Source organism: Rousettus aegyptiacus, unplaced genomic scaffold (genome assembly GCF_014176215.1).
Source record: "Rousettus aegyptiacus isolate mRouAeg1 unplaced genomic scaffold, mRouAeg1.p scaffold_m13_p_7, whole genome shotgun sequence".
NCBI lineage: Eukaryota > Metazoa > Chordata > Mammalia > Chiroptera > Pteropodidae > Rousettus > Rousettus aegyptiacus.
The window spans coordinates 68,062,865-68,089,345 of record NW_023416310.1 but is presented as its reverse complement, the minus strand read 5'-3'; the positions used below and the strand labels follow the sequence as shown (position 1 = coordinate 68,089,345).

At 40.8% G+C, this 26,481-nt stretch overlaps 1 protein-coding gene across 4 annotated transcripts in view; it reads left to right on the top strand.

The window, feature by feature from the left end:
* Positions 1–26,481, top strand: part of TMEM131 (transmembrane protein 131) — a 139,953-nt gene that overhangs the window by 34,650 nt on the left and 78,822 nt on the right. For 3 of the 4 annotated variants that reach the window (XM_036225043.1, XM_036225044.1, XM_036225042.1), the window contains exons 3-5: positions 5,064–5,104; positions 12,402–12,470; positions 24,276–24,399. In XM_036225043.1, the coding sequence (XP_036080936.1) occupies positions 5,064–5,104; positions 12,402–12,470; positions 24,276–24,399 (234 nt within the window). Of the gene's footprint in view, positions 1–5,063; positions 5,105–10,456; positions 12,471–24,275; positions 24,400–26,481 lie in introns of those variants that run through there. The other variant, XM_016142992.2, reaches the window with a different exon arrangement.

Here is a 26,481-nt window from a genome sequence, read left to right as displayed (position 1 = left end):
TGTACACACACAACAGATAACAAACTTCTGAAAGATGGAGAGAATCTTGAAAGCAGCAAGAGGGAAGTGACTCATCACACACAAGGGATCCCCATTAAGGTTGCCAACAGATGTCTCATCGCAAACTCTGCAGGCCAGAAGGCAGTGGGCCAGTACATTCATAGTTATAAACGAAACAAAACTTTAAACCGAGGATTTACCAATCTGTTCTTCAAAAGTGAGGGAGAAATTAGGACATTCTCAGACAGACAAAAGCCAAGGGGTTCACTACCAATGGCCCTGCCTTGCAAAAAGCACTAAAGTGAGTCCTGTAGGCTAAAATGAAAGGACAGCAGCTCGAGCCATATGAAAAAGCAAAGATGTCAGTGAAAGTAAGTACATGGACAGTTATAAAAGCTAGTGTTACTGTAACAATGGTTTGAAACTCCACTTTTTGTTTTCTACATGTTTTAAGAGACTAATATGCTAAAAAGTGGGATTTATCCCTAGAATGTAAGGATGGTTCAACATACAAAAATCAGTGTAAGATATCACATTAACAGAAAGAAGGACAAAACCCACATGATCATCTCAACTGATGCAGAAAAAACATTTGACAAAATTCAGCGTTCTTCCATGGTAAAAACACCCAATGAACCAGGAACAGACAGAAACTACCTCAACGTAATAAAAGCCATATAGGAAAATTCCAAAGTAAATATCATACTCTATAGTGAAAAAAAAATTAAAGCTTTACCTTTAAGTCAACAAGGCTGGGATGCCCACTCTATTCAACATTGTACTGGAGGGTCTAGCCAGACTGCTTAGGCAAGAAAAAGAAAGGCTTACAAATTGTCCATTTGCAAATGATATGATCTTATATGTAGAAAATCTAAAGTTGCTACAAAAATTGTTAGAACTAATAAATTCAGCAAAGTAGCAGGATATAAAGTCAACACAAAAATCAGTATGTATTTTTTACTTAAAAGAGATAATGTAAAGTGCTGAAGAAAAACATTTTAGGCAGGGGAGATAATTCAGAAAAGTTTTACTCTAAAAGTGTCTACTTACTTTAACCCAAAGTATTAAAATCAAAGCTAACAGTTTCAGAACCAAATGTAGTTTTGTTTCCCTGGGAGAAGTAAACTTCCTGTTACTGGAAGTGTTCAAGCATCCAGGTGACTTGACAGGGCTTCAGCATTTCTGCTGAAGGAAGCTGAACTAGGGGAGATGTGTTCAGCTTCGCATGTACTACACTACACAGGCACACCTCAGACAGTACAGGTTCAGCTCCAGACCATTGCAGTAAAGTGAGTCACATGAAGTTTTTGGTTTCCTAGTGCACATAAAAATTACATTACACTGCGCTGTAGTCTATTAGCATGTAATAGCATATGTCTAAAAAAACCCAACAATGTACATACCTGAATTTAAAAATACTTTATTGCTAGAAATGCCAACCATTCTCTAAGCCTATAGTGAGTTGTAATTTTTTGCACTTGGAGGAGGATCTTGCCTTGATGTTGATGAAAATGTAGTACCTGCGAAGTGCAATAAAGCAAAGCACAATAAAATGAGGTTTGCCTATATACCAACAATGAACAATGCAAAAAGGAATTAGAAAAACAAGTTCATTTATAGTAGCACCATAAAGAATAAAATATTTAGGAAGTAATCAAAGAGGTGAAAGACTTGTACAATGAAGTCTACAAACACTGCTGAAAGCAATTAAAGAAGACATAAATAATTAAAACACAGCCCATGTTCATGGATTGTAGGACTTAATACTAAGATGTAAATACTATCCAAAGCAATTTACAGATCTAGTGCAACCTCTATCAAAATTCCAATGATATATTTTTCAGACACAGACAAACCCATTCTAAATTTCATATAGAAACTCAGGGTACCTCGAGTAGTCAAAAAATCCTTGAAGAAGAAGATCAAAGCCAAAGGACTCACATATCCTAATTTCAAAACTGACTACAAGCTACAATAATCAAAACAGTGCTCCTGGCATGAAGACAGACATCCAGATTGGTGGAGTGGAGCCAAGAGCCCAGAAATGAGCCTTTGTGTGTTCAGTTAGATAATTTTCAAATATTGTGATTGAAATGATTGCTTTAGAAATAGAATAGTTCCTGTCGTGGTCTCTGTCCTCTCAGTACTTAGGGTGTGTTGACATGTCCTGAGATTTCTGTTTTTATTGCAGTTCAATGATTATTTTTGTTTTGTGGTTTATTCTTCAAAAACATTTAGTTTTGCTATTCTAACCTTATTTCCACAGTTCATTTACCTTGAGTATCTGCTTATCTTTCATTAAGACAGTCTTCTCATTTGCAATTTTTCATGAATAACCTTTTGGGCTGATTGTCTTCATGAGGATTTTTTTCTCTCAGTGTACATGGGTGACACACGTCCTGAGCCCCTTTTCTCACCCTCAAATGGGAGCCAGTTCCGCTGTTCTAGGTTGATTGGGTTATGCTCTTTATTTGAAGTATAGTGACATACAATGAAATGTATGTGTTTGAAGTGTACAGTTTGAAAAGTTTGACGTATTTATACACCTGTGAAACTATCACTACAATTGAGATAATGAACATACCCATCACCCACAAAAGTTTACTTATGACACTTGGTGATCCCTCACTCTCACTCTCCATCTCTGAGCAACTGCTGACCTGCTTTATTTCTCCATCAGTTTGTATTTTAAACTGCTTTATAAAAATGGAATCATACAGAGTGTACTTTTTTGGGGGGTCTGATGCAGCATAATTATTTTGAGATTTATCCATGTTGTATATTATTAATCGATTGTTTTTTTCACTCAAATGTTATTTTCTGTTCTTTAAAAAATAATACATATTGTAAAAAATAAATAAATAAATATTTAATGGAAAAAACAAGGTTCCTAGTCTTGTTTATTCTTTTTATGGCTGAGTACTATTTCATTGAGTAGATATAACACATTTCATGTATCCACTCACCTGTTGAATGGAAATTTGGTTTGTTCCACTGTTAACTTATTACAGCTAAAGCTACTATAAATATTCATGTACAAGTCTTTGGATGGACATATGCTTTTTGCTTTCAGTTCTTTTGAGTCTATACTCAGAAGTGGGATTGCTGGATCATGTGTTAATTGTTTAATTTTTTGAGGAACCGCCATACTGTTCAGCACATTTTACATTCCCACTAGCAGGCACAAGAGTTCCAACTTCTCCGCATTCCTACCAACACTTGTTATTTTCTGTGTTTTCTTTCTGTTGTTTTTTGTTTGTTTGTTTGTTTTATAATAACCATCTTGATGGAAGTGAAGTGATACCTCATTGCGGTTTTAATTTCTATTTCCCTGATCATTAGTAATGTTGAGCATCTTTTCATGTGCCTACTGGCCAGGTGTATATTTTCTTTGGAGAAATGTCTATTCAAGTCCTCTCCATTTTTAAATCAGGTTTGTTGTTGTTGTCAGTTGTATTAAGGACATTTCCTTAGATGTGTCATATTCCCCATATACATTCTCCAAAACACAATTTTTAAAATAACATTAATGGGAAAAATAATACCATAACTTTGCTACTTTTTCCAATTGTAATGTAGAGGCTAACCTTTTAGGATAGGTTCACTGATGGTATTCCTTAGAGTTTAAGCATTTCTCACACATCATTAATTATTAAGCATTTAATTTCCTTCAACAGTCGCCTCCCACCTTCTTGCTTTCTCTGCCTTCCTCTAATCCACACTCTATACTAAATCCAGAACAGTGTCTTCAGAACCATGTCTGCCTTCGTCTTTCTCATTCCTCCAGACCCCACATGTTGCCTTTAGAAGATAGAAGTCCAGGCCTCTGCCCAGAGTGCAAGGGCATCTGGCTTGGCCTCCCTCGGCCTATTTCTTCTTCTCCCCCCTTCCCTTGAGACTCCAGCCAAGCAGATCTGCTCTCTGTTTCTTGGGTGTCCAGCCCTTCCCTTTGTGGGGACCCTGTGCCCACAGGCCCTTTTTCTCATCAGGCTTAGTGTGGACAGTGTCTGCACATAGGTCTGCCCTCAGCGTATCTGGCCATCACCTGTGTGTTCTCTGACACAGTGCCTGTCCATTGTTTCCACAGCCCCTTACTCAGCGTGTGAACACATATTTACTTTAGTTCTAGAATGACTACTCCCCCACTTCCCGCACCTTAAGCTTCATGACAAAGAACCTGTCCATCCTACACCAGCAGTGCCTGGTGGCGAGCACTGAGGGTGAGAGGCCCGCAGCCTCACGAAGCAGTTATGAGGAGGGCTCCCCTCACCAGAGATGGTGGTCTGGCTAACTTTGAAAAACCAGCCATGTGACTTTGTACCATTTCCACAAGTGTTTACAATGTAATCCAGTTACTCTCGCACTCTCTAAAAGTAGAGGTTCCAGTAAAACCTTCCATAAGCTGAAATGACATAAAGCAAAGACGCACTTACCAGTAATTTCTACGGGAAATTTGTTGTGTTCCCAAACTCAAAATTCAGTGCAGACACGTCTTTGTTTTGTTCATCATGATTGAAACGCTTAATCATGTCCAGTTTTATGCTGAGCAAAACACCCTTACAGGCTCTCAGGCTTTTCTGGGACCTGCACAGATTCAGTGGTGATGAGCCTCTGAGGCTCCTGGACACACGCAAAGACCTGGGGCTGGGTGCCTAGGGGCCCAGCGCAGCCCTGGGAATGATCTGATGGGGGCGGGGCAGGGGGGCGGAGCATGGTACTCTATAAAAGCTTCTGTGGAACAAGTGCAGAATGCTGTTTTCACTTTCTCCTTTTCTTATAAATGTGAAAATTCTGGTTTTTTTTTTTTTTGATTAGCAAAAACAAGCACTGATATAGGTCCTTTGTAAATTGAAGTGACATAATTATGAACTTAGAAAAAGCAGAGGACATGTATATATAGTGTGACAGATCATTTAATATGATTTGGGGATCAGGTTTAACCTGAAAATCCAGGTAAGCATTATATCAAAGCTGAAGCTACAGTAAAATGTTTTGAGTATTTCATATGTCTGTTATAAAGATTTGGTTTCACTATTTTCACCATTGTTTTCTTCCTTTCACAGACTGAGACAACACTTGGGCTCAGTTCATATCAGCAGAAAAGGTAAGGAAGGGTGTGTGTGTGTGTGTGTGTGTGTGTAATATAAAATTCTATAGATTTAGTAAAACATTAACATACTTTCAGTTCTTTCTGGGGGATTCCTGTAATGTGCCCCTTCTCTTTCTTTGTACTTTTTTGGCGAAGAGGGAAAGCATATTATAAATCAGATAGCATGTATTTCAAGTTTTTCATAAGGGAAACCAGGTTGAAATTTGAATCTGCGTGCAATGTGTTGTGTGGCATTTGACCCTGTCACATCCCAGGGGCTCTTGCTTGGCTAAAACTCCTGCCTTAGTCAGCAAGTCAGCTGCGTAATTCCCTAGTGTCTCTTGTGGCTTCCCTGCCTTTTATGGACTACCCATTTCTGCCCTTTGTGTCACCAGGGTCTCTCTGTCTACAGGCCCCTGGAGGAGGATCTGAGAGCAGTGAAACCCAGTCTTGGGACTAAAAGATCCCTTCAAACACAAAGTCTCTGTGATTGGGGGGGTTGCTTTCCCCTCAGGTATTATGAGAACATCTGCATACATGGAAACTTGAAGGTGCCTGGCCATCTTCAGATTCTTTGGTCTTCTGGTAGCTTCTCACATCTGTTATGGAGACACCATAAAGAATGATTCTACCCAATTTCCCTTTGTGGCCAGTGAGGGCCTGCCACTGGTGTCTGAAGGGGAAGACAGCTCTCTGTAAGTTCCAGGTCCTTGATGCTCCTCCATCTTGGAATGTCCTCAGACTAATGAAATTCAGGTGGTGTTGACAGAATTTTTTTTGAGACAAAAGTAGCACATATTCAGATGAAGACTAGGACAGCTAAAATTTCACAAATATAATGATGAAACTCCTTCAGTAGTCATTTTTTGCTCTTTTATATTCACAGTTATATGGCCCTGCTTCCCCATTTCTCAGTCCTTCTCCCCAGTATTATGTGCCTGTTGGGACATGCTCTGCCCATGGACATGGCCACTGCCGACAGGCTGGCACAGACTCTCTGCTGTGTGATTATAAAGCACGATACTCTGATCTCGCATTCTACTTACCTGTTTCTTGCATGTGTCTGACAAAGTACCCCTGAGCTTACTGGCATAAAGCCGTCATCTTCCTATGCTGTCAAACTCTGCTGATAGGGAGTTAGGTGGAGCACAGCACAGCTTCCTCTGCTACCCATTGGCCAGGGCCTCAGTTGGGGAGACTGTAGAGCTGGGAATGACTCAATGGCTAGGAGCTGGAGGCACGAGCACTCACATGTTGATGTTTGCTTGTTGCCCAGGACCTCCACTGGGCTGTCACCTAGAATGCCTACACGCGGGCTCTCGCTGCTGTCATTTCACAGAGGTTCGTTTGGGTTTCCTCATAGTGTGATGGCTGGATTCCATGAACGAGCACCTCAGAGAAAGCCAGTGGAAGCCCGATCACTTTTTATGACCTACCCTCTGAAGTCCTGGAGTGTGACTCCTGCCATTTACTCTTGGTCAACCAACCACTTACGTTGACATGAATTCAGGGCATCGGGGGCATGGGGAAGTGGCCCCCTCTTTATCAACTGCAAGGCTATCAGAGGATTTGCAGATACAATTTAAAATAATCACAGTTCACTATTTTTTTCTGACCAAGACCATGAATTGGATAAATATTAGGTTCAAATTGGTATGCAGCCCCCTATGGGTATGGACCTAGATCAGGCACTAAATGTGTTTTAGTCAGTACTGGCTGCTATAATAAAATTCCACACACACTGGGTGGCTGAACAACAAATGCCGTTTCTCAGTTTTGGAGTCCGAGGAGTCCAGAGTCAAGGTACCAGCAGATTTGGTTCTCAGTGGGAGCTCTTTTCTTGGCTTGCATAGGGCTACCATCTCTCATATCTCCTCACATGGCAAGGGGAGAGAGGAAGCAAGCTTTCTAGTGTCTCTTATTTTAAGGGCACTAATCCCATCACAAGGGCCTCACCCTTATGACTTCATCTAACCCTCATCACCTCCCCGAGGCCTCACCCCCAAATGCCATCACACTGGGGGTTAGGGCTTCATATGAATTTGGGGAGGATATAATTCAGTTCATAACAAACAAGTCTAAATTTAGATTTTAGCCTCATATCAACCAACTAAAAATTTAAACTGAAGAGCTGTATTTATGAATTACCTGTAATGAGTATGAGTCATCTATTTAAAACATGCGACATGGAATAAATATAGTCTCTGTATGTACCTAGCATGTGATGATCAGAACATAGCTTCCACACTGGAAGAATTTATCCATTTCATTTCCTATGTGGCTCAGTGCTGCACTGTCAAGTTAAACAGTGCCAGAGCTCTTGTTTAAACATGCGTGACTTCAATGAAAATGTATATGTAAAATAAAATGTGAAATGAAAATATAAAATGTGCAGTTGTATAGCAACAGAAATTGTAATCTTGTTTTTGTTTTTGTTTTAGTTCTATAAAAGTGTCAGGGTTTGGGTTTGGTTCGAAAATTTCAGTAAGACAGAAGTTACCATTTAATTAGAGATGATTCTTAACCTGAGACCACAATGGATTGCCTTGTCGAGCCCCTTTGTTTGACATGTAGGAAGCTAAGATTTGGAACCGAGGATGTGCCCAAGTTAGAGGGGCCGCATTGCAGCTCGAGTTTATTGACTTCTCACCACCCGCCCAGGGTTTTAGTTGTCAGGGTCAAGATGCCTAAGACACATGTGCTTCACATGATGTCTGAGGTTCATCATCAAAACAGTCCGTAAGGCCCAAGTCATGGCCGAGGTGAAGCTTGACTTCTGAATGCAGAGTCTGGTCTGCACCTCTGGACCCTGTCCTTGGGCGCCCCAGTGTCACTGAGCATTAGATTGCTGAGATAGACCCTTTCTGTCTTTTGATCTTCTATGGTCTTTCTGCATCACTTCCTCACTTCTCACGGCCCACTGAGCTCCCTGGCCAGACAGAGCCACTGGCTAGGATCCCTACTTGGGTATCGTTGCAAGGAGCAATGCAATCTGCCAGGAACCCAGCACTGGCTGCTATGAGCCCCACCCCCTTCTCCATCCCAATCTTATCTCCAGGAGTCAAGCCCCACAGATTCCCCTGCAGATTTACCCCCACATACTCCCCCCGCAGTCCCAAAGTGGGCCTTCCAGGAAGTGGGGAGGCTGGATGTCTACGTTGGGCTCTCTCTTTCCCACCAGAGAAACCACAGGTCTCTGGGGGCCCTCTCAGTGCATGCTGTGCTGGCACGGTGGAGGGGCAGCCTGGTCAAAGTTTAGCCCTTCCTCTTCTCTTTCTAATGTTGTCCTTTTCTGTCTCTGCAACCCAGGGTGGGGGTGGGGTCTTCAGCCTCACCCCTCTGTTTTTGTGGATCATTGCTAGTTGGTCTTGTGAGAGAGACTGAAGTTGAAATGGCATATGTTGTTATCTTGGTTGTGCCCCTCCCTAAAAGACACCATTAATAGGAGAAGAAAGGACAGGGAGAAAATATTCACAGTAGGTCTCTTTGACAAAGGACATGTATCTAGAATACATAAAGAAATCTTACATCTACAATTCAATCATAAGACAAACATCCCAATTTAAAAAAAAAAAAAAACAACAGATGCTTTACAAAAGAAGACATTTAATTGGACAATAAATGAAAAGATGTCCAACATTTTTAGTCCTTAGGAAAATGCAAATTTAAGCTAAAATGTATTTATAGTAGAATATATTATGTAGGAGTAATCTATATCATTTCTCTTAAGTCACTTTTTTTAGCTTTCTCTAATAAAAATCATATTTGGAACCATTTTAAATTGTTGGTGAGTTTGAAAATTTTACTTAAGGTATTTTTCCCCCTTCTTAATTTTGCTTAACATGCTTATTGTGGATCAGGATACAAGAGTAGTTCCCAAACGTGAGAGCACACGTGCAAACACAGGTGTCTGGGTTCTGCAATGGGTATAAGGAACCAGATTCTGGAGATGGGGCCTCAGAAACTGCACTTGTACAAGCATTTTAGATGATGAAGGTGTAGGTAGACAGCAAACCATTCTTTAAGAAATATTGGGCCATAGAGTACCTTTTATTCAGGTAGTAACTACGCTGAGGACAACATCTTAAATTTCCTAGTTTAAACAAACTCCCAAAGCCCAAGAAGGCCTATGTGCTTCACGGGGGGAGCTGGTGGCCTGACTTTGACCTGGTGGTTCTCCCAGGGGCCTACACCTGGTCCTGCAAGGCTTCCTGCCCCTCCGCTTCTGGTCAGAAAGTAGTCTTTGATCCTTTCCTTATCTCCCAATAAAGTCATATTTTAGTGCAAATAGAAACATTGTATCAAGACTTTCAAAACAAATACCATTGATGCAGAAAGTGTAAAATCATGCCATGTATTATTATTATGTTTCAGATTTTATTTCTTTGAAATTGCCAAAGGGTACCAGTTTTCACATTGCTTCTCCAGTTTATTTTTCAATATTATGGGTTTGCAAACACTTTCTTTCTGTTAATAAAGCACTAAACAATGTCATGCCTTTTCTAAATAAACAGTTGTGGATACATGACAGTTACATTATTGAATTTTTGATTTTATTAATATAAATTATATTTATGCCAACTTGTGTTGTACCCACTCAGATATGAAGATGTTTCTTAGGTGTAGATCTGCCATTGCTTTGAAAATATGCATTTATTTATGAAGGAACTATCTTTTTCTATATATGTTTTCCTCTATCTCATTCTGTGAGCATTCTGTAAATATCATAGTGGTAATTGCTGGCCACCATTTCTATGGAGCATTAATGGGTTATCAGAGCCCACACAATGCATAAGAAAAAAGAGAGAACAAGGTCTCAGGATTTGAAAGGAAGAAATAGAATTGTTACTTGCAAATGATTTGTCTGCAGATATCATTCAAGATAGTGAACATTTTGGCAGCACATATAGCAACAGGGGACATCTAAGAGAATTTGTATACAAACTATTACAATTAACTCACCAAAGTGATTGGGGATAAAATCAGTACATAAAGTCAATAGCTTTTTCATATAAAGCAATAACCATGTCTATCCAGCTGCCTGTTCGACATCTCCATCTACATAAGACATCTCAAATTTAAATGTCAGAAACAATACTCTTGAACATCTATCCACTTTCCTTCCCCCACTTCCAACCTCTCTTCCCATGTGATGACCTTGCATCCAGCTTCTCAGGCCAAAATCTTAGAATCGAGTCATCCTTGCTTCCTCTCTTCATTCTCTCACACTCCACAGTCAACATGTCCACACAAACTAAACATAAAAGAGTGACTTGTCACCCCCCTGCCTAGACCACGGTTACCACCCCCTTTTGTCTGGGTGACTACGTGACTTCCCTGCTTCCACTGTGGGGCTCCTTCAGTCTGTTCTTCACATAGCAGCCAGAATAACCTGGTTATGTATCAGATCATGTTACTTCCTTGCTCGAAATCCTGTAGGGGCTTTTTGTCATGCTCGGAATAAAATCTAGACCTGGCCTTCACACGTCTCTGCTCTCGGCCCCTACCTACTTCCCTTCCCGCACTCGGGCCACATAGCCTCCTGTCCTCAACGTTCCAAGTCACCTCACTTCCTCTCACCAGATCTCTACCATTAGGTCAGCTCTAGTGACCCTCCTCAGAGAGGCCTTCTTTGTTCCTGCTGCATGTGGTTTGCCTTTATATGTCACACATGATCACCTGCTGTGTTCCACTTTTGTCTCCCCCACTGGGAGGTTAGTGCCATGAGAGCAAGCCCTTGGCTTTGTCCTTGTCCTGTGACCCCATCACTAGACAGTCCCTGGCGTTCAGTATATTTGTGTCGAATGAACAGGGTGCACTTTTTCTACCTTGTCTGGCCACTTGAGACATTTTCATTTGCACCTTGAGGAGTAGACACTCAGTTCTGTGAGAGAAAAAACTGTGTCTTGACCTCCTTTGCAGCTTCTAACAACCAGTGTTTATGTATGAATTTGACACACATTTACTTTATGTATTATACTTTTTTCACCTTGATTGGATTAAGATTTTATAGAAGTTTGGATTTCACACCATGAAAACTGATGAGCTGATCAGTATCTCTTGTTTTAAAGGAGCCAGAGTCCTGTTATGACATATCTAAGGGCAGAAATCAGGGTGGATTTTGTACCTCTTGGTTTCATGTGGCAACTGTCTTATGAGGACTCTTGCCTTTTTTGTCCCAGTGTCTTTAGTTTTGTGCCTTAGTAAAGCGGAATCTTATGTTTGATATCTTCCTTCTTGTGTGTATGTCATCTTTTGCTCCCTGTATGTAGCGGGCAGCACGGAGAACTATTCTTAATTGGTAGGGCAAAAACACCTTTGGATTTTATGACTCTTAGCTCAGTTATTCCCTGACTCAGACTATTTAATCTCTGTAGAACTGAGTTAAAGCTAAACTTCCTGTACACTTTTGTTTGTTTCTAATGCATGCCCTCTGTTTCCTGAATGAAATGACTATCATTTGAAGCTTGTGTTCTTGTCAATGGTAGCAGTGACGGAAATAGCCATCTCACAAAGCGAGTTTTGTTCTTAGAGCATTTCGTAAAATGCAACAGAAAGGTAAACATCAACCATTTAGAAACTTTAGTGGCTAGCTGAACTTATGTAAACAGATGACTGTAGGTGTGCTGGTTCCCTTTCCACTCCAGGCCCCAGTCAGTCGTACTTTGCACCACCATCAGGTCGTGGTGATGTCGAGGTTTGCTGTCCCAGACTGTCTGAGTGGGAAGTTCTGATATCAAATGGGACAGTGAGAAATGGTCCTCAAGTATGTAGGCCAAGATTGCTGTAGATCAGTGTGTTCTAGGCTCTCACATTACAAAGGTGTTTTGGTTCTTGGAAATTTCTGTCCCTGAGTTCATTTTTGATTAGTTCCTTTACCACTCTAGTTACAATGTAATCCTTGTTTTTCCTCTATGTATATTACCTTCCAAGTATGTGTAGTTATATAACTAGTTATTGTTCATTATACCTGTATCAGAAATTTCATGTGAGTATATTAAGTAAGGTATATCGTTATCAACTATATCAACCAACATAAATTTCAACATTCAGTCTACCTGAGCATTTTCTGGAGTTTTTTTGTGTGTGTAACAGAAACAGAAAAATATTCCTATTTCTTCTTTGCATTTAAAAAAAAACCACAACATTAATTGATTTGCTCTAATAAAAAAGAGTAATGCACACATTGAATAGAGAATTAGACTTCACTTTTGTAGAGATACTTTCTCATGACAACATGTAGGTGTCTGGCTTTGGTTTGGGGAAATATTTTGAAGACTTGCCCTTTACACTGCTTTCTTCTCATTTGCAGTGTGTCCCGGTACCGTGGCCACTGCAGGCCCATACGGTTCGAGCCACCAATGCTGGACTTCCACGAGCAGTAAGTCTACAGTGTTCACACCAGTGTTTCCTGTTGGCATGTTGTGTGTGTTTTACTCATGTATTTGTCTTGCCTTTTGCCTGTGTTACTTGTATGAGAAAGTTAGTGTTGAAGCTTTCAGGGACACAGTGGTGTTGAAAGCACTTTGCAAATGGGAAGTGCATCTAACATATAATACTAACTTTTGAAGTTTGGAAACTACCCGCATATTAGAGAGTCCCTGGTTCAGAGGCTCTTATCTTTAGAAGCAGCATAAAATTTATAAGTTACCTTTTCTGATTAGCACTTCATTTCCACTTTTATGATCTAAATTTTTCCTCATGGATAAAGAGGATATATTATTTATTTGATGCATATGTTTTTAAAGTACAAACATATATAAATAATTATATCACCAACTCAGAAGAGCAGACAAAAGCAGATCCTACAGAAAGACATGGTTCAGCTACAGCCTTGCTTCCCCAAACCACCCTTCAGGCTCACCTCCTACCTCTGGGTCTCAGGCTTATGCATCACAGATACACTGTGGGGATAATAGATCTTCACCCATGTTTTGTTCCAACCCAATCCAGCAGGCAGGTGAAGAAATATCATATCTTAAATGGTATCCCTACTAGAGCCCCTCTGGTAAGTTCATAGAGAAAAGAATTTGAAAGGGTAGTGGTGGCAGGGGGCCAAAGCTGTATGGAAATCTACTCTGATTCAATAGATGAAAATTGTAATTTTCTTTAATGTTGTCGAAATTGTTTGTCACATTTTTTACTATAGTAAGCACATTAATTTAAAACTATTTATAATCTCAAACCCAGAATAATCAAATACATCCATCATACTTGTACAAAACCATGGTGGAGTAGCTAGCATTAGTAAAATTCTCTTTGAGTCTTTTCTTTCATTCTAGAGTGCCTCAATAAAAGTTGATGAACTCCATTCTGAGACTGTGGCATGAACGATATGAGGGTACATGAGTGTGTCTGAGGGTGGGGACCGATGAGATCAGTATTTAGTACCAAAATTTTTAGTCAGAAAGAGTGAGTATTTTTACTTTGAAAAGCTTAGAAGTGACCATTCTAGAGAAATTGTTTCAAAAGTTACGGCCAACTGTTGTTGAGTTCGTTATTTGTTTTTTTGAGGGAGTTTTGCAAACTTCTTGCATCCCTTGAGATAAAGAAGGATCAGGTATACAAAATATACCTGGAATTGGGAATTCCTGTTGCAAATTGTCCTTCAACCCTTTAAATAATGACACACACACACACACGCACGCACACATGCACGCACATCACCCCAAATAAGAGAGATTGAGATAAGGTCAGCAAGATTCTGGACATGGTGGCTTTCACCTTTCTGGAACCATGGATATCTTTAGGAATAGATGAAAACTATAGAACTTGTTCTCTCCTCTTCCCAAATGGGCACACACACACACACACATGCACACAAATAGCGCCTTGCATGTGGGTTCAAGGGTTTTATAGCTATCCCCCTCAAAGTCTGTGTTTGGAGTCTTAAAGCTAGTGAAGAATTCCGGTTTAAGGCCATAGGTTATTAAATCACCACTGCAGAGCATATTGGGGCTTTGCTTATCATACTAGCAATATGTATCCACTGCAATAAACTCAGAAGTGCTTATCAGGAGAAAGAAGGCAGTGAAAAATCACCTACAGTCCAGCCACTCAAAAACACTCACACCAGCTTTTATCCTTCAGGTTCTTTTTCTGTGGATCTATGCATTTATTGAGTTACAAAAACGTAATTATGTTTTCTGAATATAAACTATTATAACTTGCTTTACTAACATAATATATTGTACATTCTTTTTATTCCACTGAATTTGCCGTTACATTATTTTTTGGTATCAAAAAGCGTCAGATTTTATGGATATATTTGTTAAATTTATTTATTGTTTTAAATTTTTTAAAATCAGTGCTGAAACTAATGATTTAAATACAACCCTATCTCCTCAGGAAAGAGTCCTAATAGTGGAATTGTAGTATGAAAGGATATGCAGAATACAGTGGTTTTTACTTAATATTCAGGCTAGAGAAGAATTTGGGGAACTGATAAACAAGAACTAGTAGTAAAAAATGAATTTATGACTAGAGAGGAAATTAATGAGATTTCTTAGGTGACTGGTGCTGGCTGGGCTTAGAAAAATCTCCCAAGTTGAGAGAATCTAGATCTGTTGACGTGTGGGCAGGTGAAGTCCAGTACAAACATAGTCGGGTGACACGCTGACGCGAGTCACTGAGACCTAACATGAGCCCCTGGTTACAGTACAGGGAAGGATCGTGGTTACGCTGGACTGTCCCCTGAAACAGCAGATATACATGCTGCTCCAAGATAGTAGGAACAAAAGAAAAAGAAAACCATTTCGCCATTATTTGAACTTTTCTGTGTCCAGTCTGGCAGCACTGATGGGGTTTGTTTTATCTCCCAGGGGTAGAAGTGGGTCTTGTGAAAGTTGGATCTGGGAGCAGATGAGGATGTGTGTAGAGGATCCTGTGTCAGAGACACAGGAGCAGCCAGAGGGTTATGTGTGTGTGTACACATATGTACATGTGGAGGTTTTATGGGGAAGTGGCTTACAGAGTTGTGGAGCTGGAGGAGGCAGAGGGGAGATTGTGAGCAGACTGGCACCCCGACACAGCTGAAGCTGATGTCCACAGGCAGGTGCTCAGGAATGTCCCAAGGGAGCAGAGCAATTGCAGATTCAGCTACTGTTTGCAGTCTGGGAGCTAAGGCAAGGCCAAGCTCTCTTCGAAAGGGCTTCCTGCTGATTAAGACGCCAGCCTAGAACTATCTCCCTTTTCATTAACTTAATGTCAACTGATTAGGGGCTTTGATTATGTGTGCACAGCCCCTTCCCAACAGCACCTGGGTCAGTGTTTGGAAGAAAGTGTGCATGTACTACAAATGACTGCTGCCCCACCCCCATCTTCTAGCTCTCAGAAGAGACCCTCAAGCCAGCAGATACACGAAGGGAATTCTGGGGACTGTAGCTCAGCCCAGCCAAGTTGTGCTCTCACAGCCACCACACAGATGTAAACAGAGAGGTTCCCAAGTTCAGAACTTTTGACTCTAGGGAATTGGAAGGGATGTGAATAAAAGAGTTTGCCCAGCGTTTTTAGAGCTAAGGTTCTTTTTATGAAACCTGAAAGTAGTTTTAGGGCAAACAGAATGAAGTTATGTGTTTTCACTGCAGAAAGTAAATTACCAGTGGGTCCGGAAGTAACTGATTGCTAAAGGAGATCAGAGAAGTTTTAGGTCATATTTTCTTTTAAAGTTGTTGTGTGTTTACTATTTTTTTTTCACTATCAGAAGTGTCAAATTTAGTTGATTGAAATTTTCTCCTGCATTGACTGTTTTTCTTTCTGCCTCCAGAAGTCCCTGCTCTTTCTTAAATGAATATTATTTTGTGGATTAAGAATCACACTGTAATACTTTATTACAGAATGGCCCCCCTTCATGCCTGTTAGTTACTAGGCAACATCCACCCTGACCCCCTTTTTGTTACCATAACCCCAGCCTTTTCAGTTATCCAGTTCTTGGGGAAATAAATCCTGATTAACAAACATCATTTGTAGTAATCCCATTCTTCTTGTATGTGATCAATTCAGGGTAGATGTGACTTCATTCTACCCAGGCATGTGAGGTCAGGTCAACTAAAGGATTTCTGGGTAGGATTTTTTTCCCCCCACTCTAAAAAAAGATGCAAGAAAGAGATACCCCTCTTCCATCTTGGATATTGCCTGCATGTGGTGCCTGGGTTGGGCACTGTGGCAGTCATCTTGCAATCAGTCACAGGTGCTAGTCTGAGAAAAAGCAAGCAAAGTTTATTTAGCAGGAAAAATGAAAACTCATGCCCTTGACCATATTGTCCAACTACTGAGTAATCAGCCTGGGAACTGCCCGAGTTTAGGTCTTTGTCAGATAACCCTTACCAACAAGCAAGTGTTGCCTGCTTGATCTTCTTTGGAGCTCATGGACTGCTGACCTCTCCCTTCTTCTCAGCTCTTCCCCTGCCACTACGTTGTGAACCACTGTCTCTCCCACCTGAGGCTGTTTTTTCTTCATCTCTTTCAGGAGTCTGCTCCTCTGTCACCTAACTGTGGCTGTGTCTCTTTTCTCAGCCCTTTCAGCCAGTTCCATACTTTCCTACGAGTCGATCTCCCATGCCTTTGGCATATGCCTATGGTTTCCCAAGCTGTATTGCTCTTCTCCCTGCCATTCACTCACCGGGGGTCCCCAGCAACACCTTAACCTCAATGTGCCTTGCTTCTGTATGTCCAGTCTCAGTGCGATGGTGCCAGCCAGTCACCAAAGCCTGAATCCTGACAGTCCCAGGATTCCCTCCTTCCATCAAGGCACCCCATCCTCTCCACCACCAAGTCCATTGTCTGGATCCTATCAGTTCTTCCTTTCACTCTTCTCTAACCTTCCTGCTCACCTTCTTCCTCTTAATTCAGGCCCTCATTGTTTCTTGCCTAGACTGTCACCATGTGCCTGCCATATTCTAGTTCATGGCCTGTGCTATCAACAGAGAAATCGCTTTACCATTAATCGTAACATGTCACCCACACACAAAAAATCTCCCCACAAAAAAATCCTTTAATAGTTTCCTCTTGTCTTCAGGATAAATGCTAAACTTTTTAACATTAAAACCATCCTTTACCTTTCTCAGGTGTCACCCCACCCTGAACTACACCTGTAGAGGACTGCTTACCATCTTCTCAACACCTGATCTTTCCAAGCTCTAGGCATGTTACACATACTTTAAGAATTTTTTGTGAGCATCACAAAAAATAGATAATGAATACACTGTTAATCTATGTTCAGTAATTAACATTTTTGCCATGTTAATATTTTGTTGATTTTGAATCATTTGAAATTGGCAGTCATAATGACATTTCATTACTTATACTCATCAGCACACATTTCCTTATATAAAGACAGTCTTCAAATACTGGTGTAGAAAGTTAACAGTAGCTACAGAGTGCCTTCAACTCTTCCATTTTGGTCTGTGCTATAGTCGTTTAGTTCTGAGTGATAGAAATTTTACTCAAACTAGTTGGAGCAAAGATGAGTGGATTGGAAGGACTACTGAGAAGTGTAAGTGTCTGCGGGAAGGTTAGGGGTGCAGCTGGGACCTGGGGAACAGCAGGACCCACCTTATCCCATGCTGCAAGACTCCTTGTGTCTTACCGCTATAGACTACCTCCTTCAGAGAAGAATCACTGCTTTGTCTTTAGTTTGAAAAATTCCAGAGTAGCAGTGGCCACCCGGTTAGACCAAAGGTCTGTCCCACCGGTCAGACAAGGACGTTGTGGTAGCAGACGTGTCTCTCAGATGTTGTCCCTGTGTTCCACCCAGAAAAGAAGAATCACACAGCAGCAGCTGCTACGGTTGGAGTCCATAGCAGCTGGAGTCCACCTCCCTAATGACTGCTGGTGCCATGGAGAAGGGAGAACCCCCTGTGTGAAGCAGCCTCCCCAGCCTGCCCAGCAGGGTGGATGCTGCCTTCTCTATGCCTCCGTGGTGCTGAGTTCACCGCAGGGTAGGATGGGGCCCCACCTAAACCTTGTTTCAGGTGTTAAGACTGATGACATCACATGCACACACACCAAGAGGGTTGAAAAGATTTGTGATGCTCACAGAACAGAGCTTTCTGGGAGAGTGGGGCTGGCTCCCAGCAGGGAGAAAAATGGCCTGAGAGAGCGTAGAGGAGACTGGCTTGCTTGGATGGTGCTTGGAGAGGCTGGATGGCCTGCAGGTTTGAATGACTCACTCGATCCAGGAGGGAGAGTGTGCAGGCTTTCTTTTTGGTTGCGGCTATGTGGGTGTAAGATGAAGAGACACTCTAGGCCTTGAAAGCTGTCAGCAGTCAGACATCAGACATGGAGTCAGACCCTTCTCCTTGTTACATTTGACATCTACTGACTCCTGCCAGTGCACTGGTGACCACTCTGATTGGTTTAATATCTGCTGCCCCACTAGGCCAGGCTATCGAGATAAATATACACTGTACATCTCTGCATCTCTGGCCCTTATTTCACAATTTAATGCTTGTGCACAGTACATTAAGGCCAACACATCTGCCTGCTGATTTCCTCTGTTTCAGTTAGATTCATTTTACATCTTCAAGTGTTAGACATTTGCTGTGCCTTTTTGTGATTCAGCATGTACTGCATGCGCATGCTCTAAATGTGTTATTGGCTTGCTATGGATGCCAGTGAGTTTAGGACCTGAGAAGTATCCTTAATACTTTCTCATGTTTTTCCCAGAAATTTTAAGTCGAGTTGTCATTGCTCACTACCTTGGCAGATGCACTGGAGTTCCACCTTGTTTTCTCTGACCCTTCTCCACTACTTGTGATCATTTTTACTAAACTGGAGTCACTCTAAATTTTAAAATACATTTTGCAGTATCTGGAAGACAGTTAAATTGGCTGAGGTTGCATCCAGCTGCCATCCAGAGCCTCCAGGAAGGTTTCAGGCTCTGCAGCAAGGACGCACTCTAATGTCTGGCTGCTTGTTAGACGCCCGGTTGCTGGTGCCTCCCACTACCTGATCCTCCTTCTAGGACTTCCTTCCCAGTAATTAATCAAACTTTCATCAAAAATAGGCTTTGTTTTCACCTGTTTTGTTTAAATTTATTCTTTAATTCTACCTCTTGTTCAACTTTTCACTTCCTCTCTCTCCTCCCCTTCTTTTCTTCCTTCCCCTCCCATCGCCCCCTTTAACAATTATCTGGAGCAGTCTGGGCAAGACCATCTCCCCTCTCCCCCTCAGTTATTTATGCCAATGCAGTTAAATATTTTCTTTTTCCATAACAACTCCTTTTTTCAAACATATCCTGCAGACTGTAGAAGATGTTTTGGGTAGAAACTTGGCTTACTGAGTTGTTCGATTTATCAGGGATCCCCACCCCTATCACTCCCTGCTACACAGCAGGAGGTAAGCGGGAAGTGAGCCAAAGCTTCATCTGTAATTGCAGCCTGCTCCACAGTGCTAGCATCACTGCCTCAGCTCCATCTCAGATGATCAGGAATTAGATTGTCATTGGAGCACTTGTCCCTGCTGCCAAAAAGGTTGAGGACCACTGGTTTGCATAATTATTAAATGCAGAAAATCTGATATCAAATCTAAAGCTTAAAATGGACACTTAATGGCTTAAAGAAAATAGAAACTGAATAGACTCACTAAAAATGGATATCTTTATTGTCAAGTTAATTTCAGTTCGTGAAAGGCATTTCTCCCTTAACACTTTTTAGTATTCCAAGAAAATCAAGGAGACCCTCTTTTCTAGAGGGATGTTTGATGCCTTTTAGCTTTTCAGTTTCTAACTGTCCCACCAGCACAGCACTCAGTCCTCAGTCTAAAATGTTTGAAAACATGATTGGGTTTTGTGGTGATTGAATGGCACAAGGTAGTGCATTTTGATTTGGTGCAACTTCCTGACAAAAGTTGTGTTATTCAGAATGTTTCGTCCAATCAGAAACAGACTCATAGATACAGAGACCAAACTAATGGTTGCCAGATTGAAAGGGGCTGGTATGGGTGAAAAAGGGAAGAGATTAAGAAGTACAAGTTGGCAGTTACAAAATAATCACGGGGATGTAAATTACAGCTTAGGGAATATAGTCAGTAAGATCATAATAACTATACATAGTGTTGAGTGCCTACTAGGCTAATAGGTGGGATCACTTTATAAATTGTATGAATGTCTCACCACAGTGCTGTATACCTGTTATAAAATAATATTGAATATAAACTCTAATTGAAAAGTAAAATTAAAAAGTGCTGTGTCACTGTCATTCATAAGGTTTGTTTCAAGGCCACGCTCAGCCATCTCCATCTGTTTCCTGGCATTGAATGTCATCCTTCTGTGGCATAGGAAACCTGCCATTGACAGCAGACTTGCAGCTTACTTTCTAAGCTGATTTCTAATTTGTAGCTGCTTCTTACTCTTGTGAGCCTCAGACTCTTCTAAAATGTGAATAGTCAGTGGCTCTGCTCTGACAGTAGATAGCAGCTGTATACTTGATACAGCTTGGTTTGTCCATAAATAATTTACACAGTCCCCTTTGGGTTTACTTCTGTCTTTGAGCAGCTCGTAATGGAAACAAACAGAACTATGGCAGATACTTGGAAATTGTCATTTTATTTTTAAATCTAGCTGTCTAACCAAGCAGTCACACACTCCACTTACAACAAGCAAAATTCTAAGACAATCCACAGACTCCTGGTCTCAGAAGTGCATACAAACCTCTTTCCAATTGTAGTCAAACACTAATCTGGGTGTTGCTGTAAAGGATTTGCAAATGTAATTAAGATCCCAAATCAATTGACCTTTAAAAGGGGGAGGTGATGGCGGCCTGACCTGATCACCTGAGCCCTCTCAAATCTGGTGGAAACAGTCAGAAATGTCACAGGGGAAGTGTGAGAGGCATTCGATGCAAGGGAGTTTCTTTGTGCTAGCTTTGGAAATGGGGTGGGTGGCAGGAGGCTGAGAGCAACCTGAACTTTGCCAGAACCTGAATGAGCTTAGAAGGGACTTTGAGCTTTGGTGAGTGAGACTCTGAGTAGACAGAGCAGTCCTATTTTATTCATGCTAGACTTTTGACTATCAAAATTGTAAGCTGATAACTTGCGACACTGTAAGCCTCTATGTGGTGATATGTTATGTAGCAGGAAATGTAGACACCCCTTACTCCCTTCCAAGTGAGCACATGTCTGTTAGCACCCAGCATAAGTTCCTCTCTCTTCAGCCTCCTGCTCTATCATGGGTTCTGCACACATCGCCTCAGGAGGCTGTCCTTTGGGCTCTGTCAGCAGGGCTATCAGGGAGAGCACCCTCCGCTGCCGTGGACCACTCAGAACTGCAGGGGCCTGCTATTGGAGCACGCAGGGTGAGACTGGCCTGCTGACACTTTCCTGAGACCTTCCCTCAGGTTCTTGTTCCTCCAGACTTCTTTGAGCAACCTAACTAGATGACCCTTCTCCTCTGAGCAAGGGTTTATTTCTATAAGGTGTAGCCCAGGGCCTTTCCTACTTGATCCCTGTAAGAAAGGGCTGCAAGGCAGCGGCAAGCCATCCACCCCTGCTCCCGGGCTCCTAGGACTTGAGAGGCTTGTCTCCTTAGCCTAGTCTTTTCTTGCAGGGGCCATCTCCTGACTTGTCTTAAAGTTTCCCCAGATTACCCAGCCAACTTACACCTTGTCTTCTTTATCTTAACTGAGATTGATTGCACAGATATCACTGGAGGAAAACATTAAGAATGAATTCACAGAGAGGCAAATGACTGGTTGTCACTTAATCTTCTACAGGATATTTGAATTGTAAGAGCATATTTGTTGAAGAAAGCACACAATTGGCGAACTTTGCGGATTTAAGGGGGACGTTGTTATTACTGTGGACCCTTATTCTCCTTATACATCTGTGTAAAGCTTGAGGAAGAAGAATCCATCTTCCATATTGTCTGTCTACAGCTTCTCCTTGCGGCATCATGGCCATAGTTTGAGGCCTCAGCTGGATCACCCAATTCCCTAATTGTGTTGTGGTCCTGTGACCCCACCTTGAATTGATGACCCTGTTGGGTGAGGGCCCAGCGCCAGGGTTTGAGGAGTTTCTAAGGGCACTCAGCTTCCTGCTTCCAGACCCTAAGTGTGTTGTCTCAGACCACATTCTGGATGCCCCTCTGCCCTTCCTCAGGACCCAAGCCCTAGTTCCACCTTTGGGTTTTTCCTCATAGTTGGACTATTAAGCCACAGACAGACGTTGGCCCTGGAGATGGCCAGGCTGTAAGCCAGGGGATGGCTTGGCGCAGGTTTTGCTTCTCTGGAGAAGCGGAGCACATTTCCTGTGGGACCCCTCCCGGCCTGGCCTTCCCAGGATGAGAGTGCAACAAGTTGCCAGCTCTCAACGGGGAAACTCGGGTGTCCCTCTCCATACCCTCCTGCTTTGGCAAAAGATGGCAGCATCTCCAGTGATGAGCTCTCAGAGGGAATAGGGTTTGGCATAGGACTTAAAGGAACCAGAAAGCATTTAACCTTAACAACAACAAAACTTCACATCAGCATTATAAAAAAATCCTCAAAGTGGTGCATGAAATGAACAGCAGCACAAACTGTTAGGAAAGCCTGAAAAGTATGTTAGAAAAGACAGTGGAGAGTCTGTATTTACATAATTTGGGGACCTCACACATATTTACCTGACTTTTTTGGGTAATATGGAGAAAAGTTATTGTTATTTCATTCCAGAAAAGACGAAATATTTAAAATAATCCAAGACTCAACAGTCGATGAAGCTTAAGAAGAAAATGAGTAAAGTGCTGGTGAATTAAATTTTGATGTTGTAGCTTATGTCACAAACCCTTTCGATAAGAATTATTTTGTCTTTTTAAATTTTGGGTTTTGCTTTTATTTTTGCCCATATTCTTCAAATGTTTCTATGTCCCATTTTCCAAATAGTAACACTTCCAGCAATGCCATGCATCTCCTTTTCTTTTGGTTTATAGCTGTATCTTTAAAAACATTCTAAATATACTTTTGCTGAATTCTGAACTAAATTGTCCATCAGATCTTCCAACTCATTAATAGATTTTTATCTGCCTATCCTATCTATTATTTTTATATATTATATTTTTATACTAATGTTTTCTCTTGTTTTTTTTACTTCATTTTCCTAATGTCTCACCATATCTCTTTAACATGTTACATTATACTTATTTTTCATTCTTGGTTCAACTTTTCTGACTTCAGGTCTGCATTATTCGGCCTTTACAAAGTTATGCCATGACCACACCAACCCCCAAATCTCAGTGGGATTTAGACTGAAAAGGTGCTCCTGTCTGGGAAATGCCATTTTTCTTGGCAGAGGGAAAAAGAGTATGAGAGGGCTCTTAAAACTTAATGATAGAGGCAACTTTGGCTTACATTTCTTTAGCCAAGCAAATCACGCAACCAAACCTAATGCTGCAGAGGGTGAAGCATCGTCCTCTCACAGGCCCCACGAGCAAATAGCACAGCGATGTAGTCTGTCCCAGCATAGCATGTGTTTTCTAACTCATTGTCTTCCGTGCAGATTCTGTTACTTGAAGTGAACTTAGGAGCCCCTGTCTTGTAATGTGTGCTGAGGCAGGGTGAAGAAGGGGATGACTCTGGGGGTTGGGGCAGTTCCACACCCAGACCAGCGAGTCTATGTCATAGTGACCCTTTGAGAGGAGGTGATTAATATAGTGGGTTAGATGTGGACTGGAGCCAGATGACCTAGATTCAAATTTAGGCTCCACTTTGGGCAAGCCGAAAGTGCCTCAGTGTCCTCATCTGTAAAACAAGGTTAATGATAGCCCCCAACTCAGGGCAGATCGGCTCACAGAATTTTGCCAGTTTTTCCTCCTAAATTTAAGAGCATATACCAGTGGAATTTGGGGAGAAGAGGACACGATTCAGAATTAACAGGAAGGCGGAGCGATGTCACAGAAAGAAAGAAAAGGACCTGACTATTTTGTCCCCTGCCAGCTTCCTCACTAGATTTAAGCTTCACCTGGATGGAAACTTGCTTCTAACACACCCAGCACCTGGCTGGCTGTGTGCCATGCAATTGGCACTCAGTAAATATTTGTTGAATGGCTAAATGCATTTTTATGCATAACTTTAAACCAATTTGATAAGTAGTTTTACATATTTGGATATGTCATTTCTAAGAGTTTGTGTTTAAGTTAACTAAGTTAACATCAACTTTTTTAACAACTAGAAACTCTCTTTGAAGTATTTATGTGACAATTTTCTTTTTGTTTATACAGGCCGGTTGGAATGCCAAAAATGGAAAAAGTTTACTTACATAATCCTAGCTCTGAAGAAACTATTACTTTAGTATCAATATCTGCTACAACATCACATTTTCATGCATCATTTTTTCAAAATAGGGTAAGTCTCCGATTTATAGCAGATTTCTCTAGAGTTTGAAATTTAAATGTCTAGATTTTTTAATGTAAAATTTTATTTTGCTGTAATTGAAATCTCATTTGAATATCTCAGATTTGTTCTTGATTTCAGGTTGCCTTATTTCCTAAGAATTATCATTTCTACTCTTAAACACATTTTTCTCAACATGAAACAGCTTAACAAATCAGCTGTGGTCCTTAAGCACTGAAAATGTGACATTAATATATTTAGTTGATTTTCTTTTCTTTCCTGATAATAGGTAATTTTCCGCCATAGTGTTAGTTTTCTGTTGCTGTATAATAAATTCCCACGAACACATCGGCTTAAAATGACACCCATTAATTAGCACATAGTTCTATAAGTCATAGGTCCTTTGGGTTCTTTGCTCAGAGTATCACAAGGTTGTAATTAAGATGTCAGCTGGGCTGAGTTTTGGACTGGAGACTCGGAAAATCCACTTCCAGGCTCATTCAGGTTATTGGCAGAGCCTCAGTTACATCTGCAAAACCTATTTATTGTGTAATGTAGACAACCCCAGGGGTAGTATCACCTCATATTGACAATCTCAGAAATTAGGGCAGGAAGTTTGGGGGGGCTATTTTAGGGTTCTGCCTAACCACAGCTGTCCTCTAAAATTTTACTTATAATCATTTTGTAGGTAGTATGCACACTCGTCAACCTTAATAAATTTTGAATTTGAGAGAATATATTAAGCTGTATAATATACAGATTTCCAAAATAATTGGCTAAATATCAGAGTGGAGTAAATAAATGGAACCTAATTTCATCTTTCTTGGGTGTTCGTTCACTGACTCCTTTGAAGCAATATGACTAAATAACTAAGGAAGTAATATGACTAAATAACTAAGCTTTTTTTAAGCACATAAAATTATACCGGTTATTTAGATTTGTACATTTCTCCTTTTAGAATCCTGTTTCGCCATATGTTGTCATAAGCTAGCAGCTTCTAGAATAAAAAAAAAAGTGACATTATTGGCTTTTTTGAATTTAAAGTATTTTATATACAAGGAATTGGTAAGTTAGCATAATTTTGATAATAAACATTTTAATTTTTTTCTGGTACTCATAGAAAACATCCCTTCTTAAATTTGTTTTTAATTATAGTTGACATACAATATTATATTAGTTTCAGGTGTACAAAATAGTGATTAGACATTTATATACTTTACAAAATGTTCATCACAATAACTAGCACCCACCTGACACCATACATAGTTGTTACAGTATTACTATGTTCCCTGTGCTATGCTTCACATCCCTGTGGGTTATTATAACTGTCAGTTTGTATTTCTTAATTCTTCACCTTTTTCATCTCATCCCCTCAACCCCACTTTCATTGATGACCATCAATTTATTCTCTGTATCTGTGAGTGTGTTTCTGTTTTGTTAGTTGTTTTATTTTTCAGATTCCACATATGGGTGAAATCATATGGTATTTGTCTTTCTCTGTCTGACTTATTTCACTTAGAATACCCTCTAGGTCCATCAGTGTCAAAGGTGGCAAGATTTCATTCTTTTTCATGGCCAAGTAATATCATTGTTTTTGTATGTAAGAATGTGTGTTGTACATACATACATATACACATCTACTTTATTTATCTATTGATGGACACCTACATTGCTTCCATATCTTGACTATTATAGATGATGCTGCAGTGAACATAGGGGTGCATATATCTTTTTGAATTAATTCTTTTGATTTCTTCAAAAATTACCCTGAAGTGGGAATGCTGGGTCCTACAGTTGTTCTGTTTTTAATTTTTTGAGTAACCTCTATAATGTGTTCCATAGTGGCTGCACCTATTTATAATCCCACCAACAGTGCTCGAAGGTTCCCTTTTCTCCGCTTCCTCACCACCATTTGTTCTGTTTGTCGATTTATTGATAATAGCCATTTTGACAAGTGTGAGGTGATACCATGGTTTTGATTTGAATTTCTCTGATAGTTAGTGAAGTTGAATGTCGTTTCATGTGTCTGTTAGCCATGAGTGTGTCCTCTTTGGAGAAATATCTATTCAGGTCCTCTGCCTATTTGTTAATTGG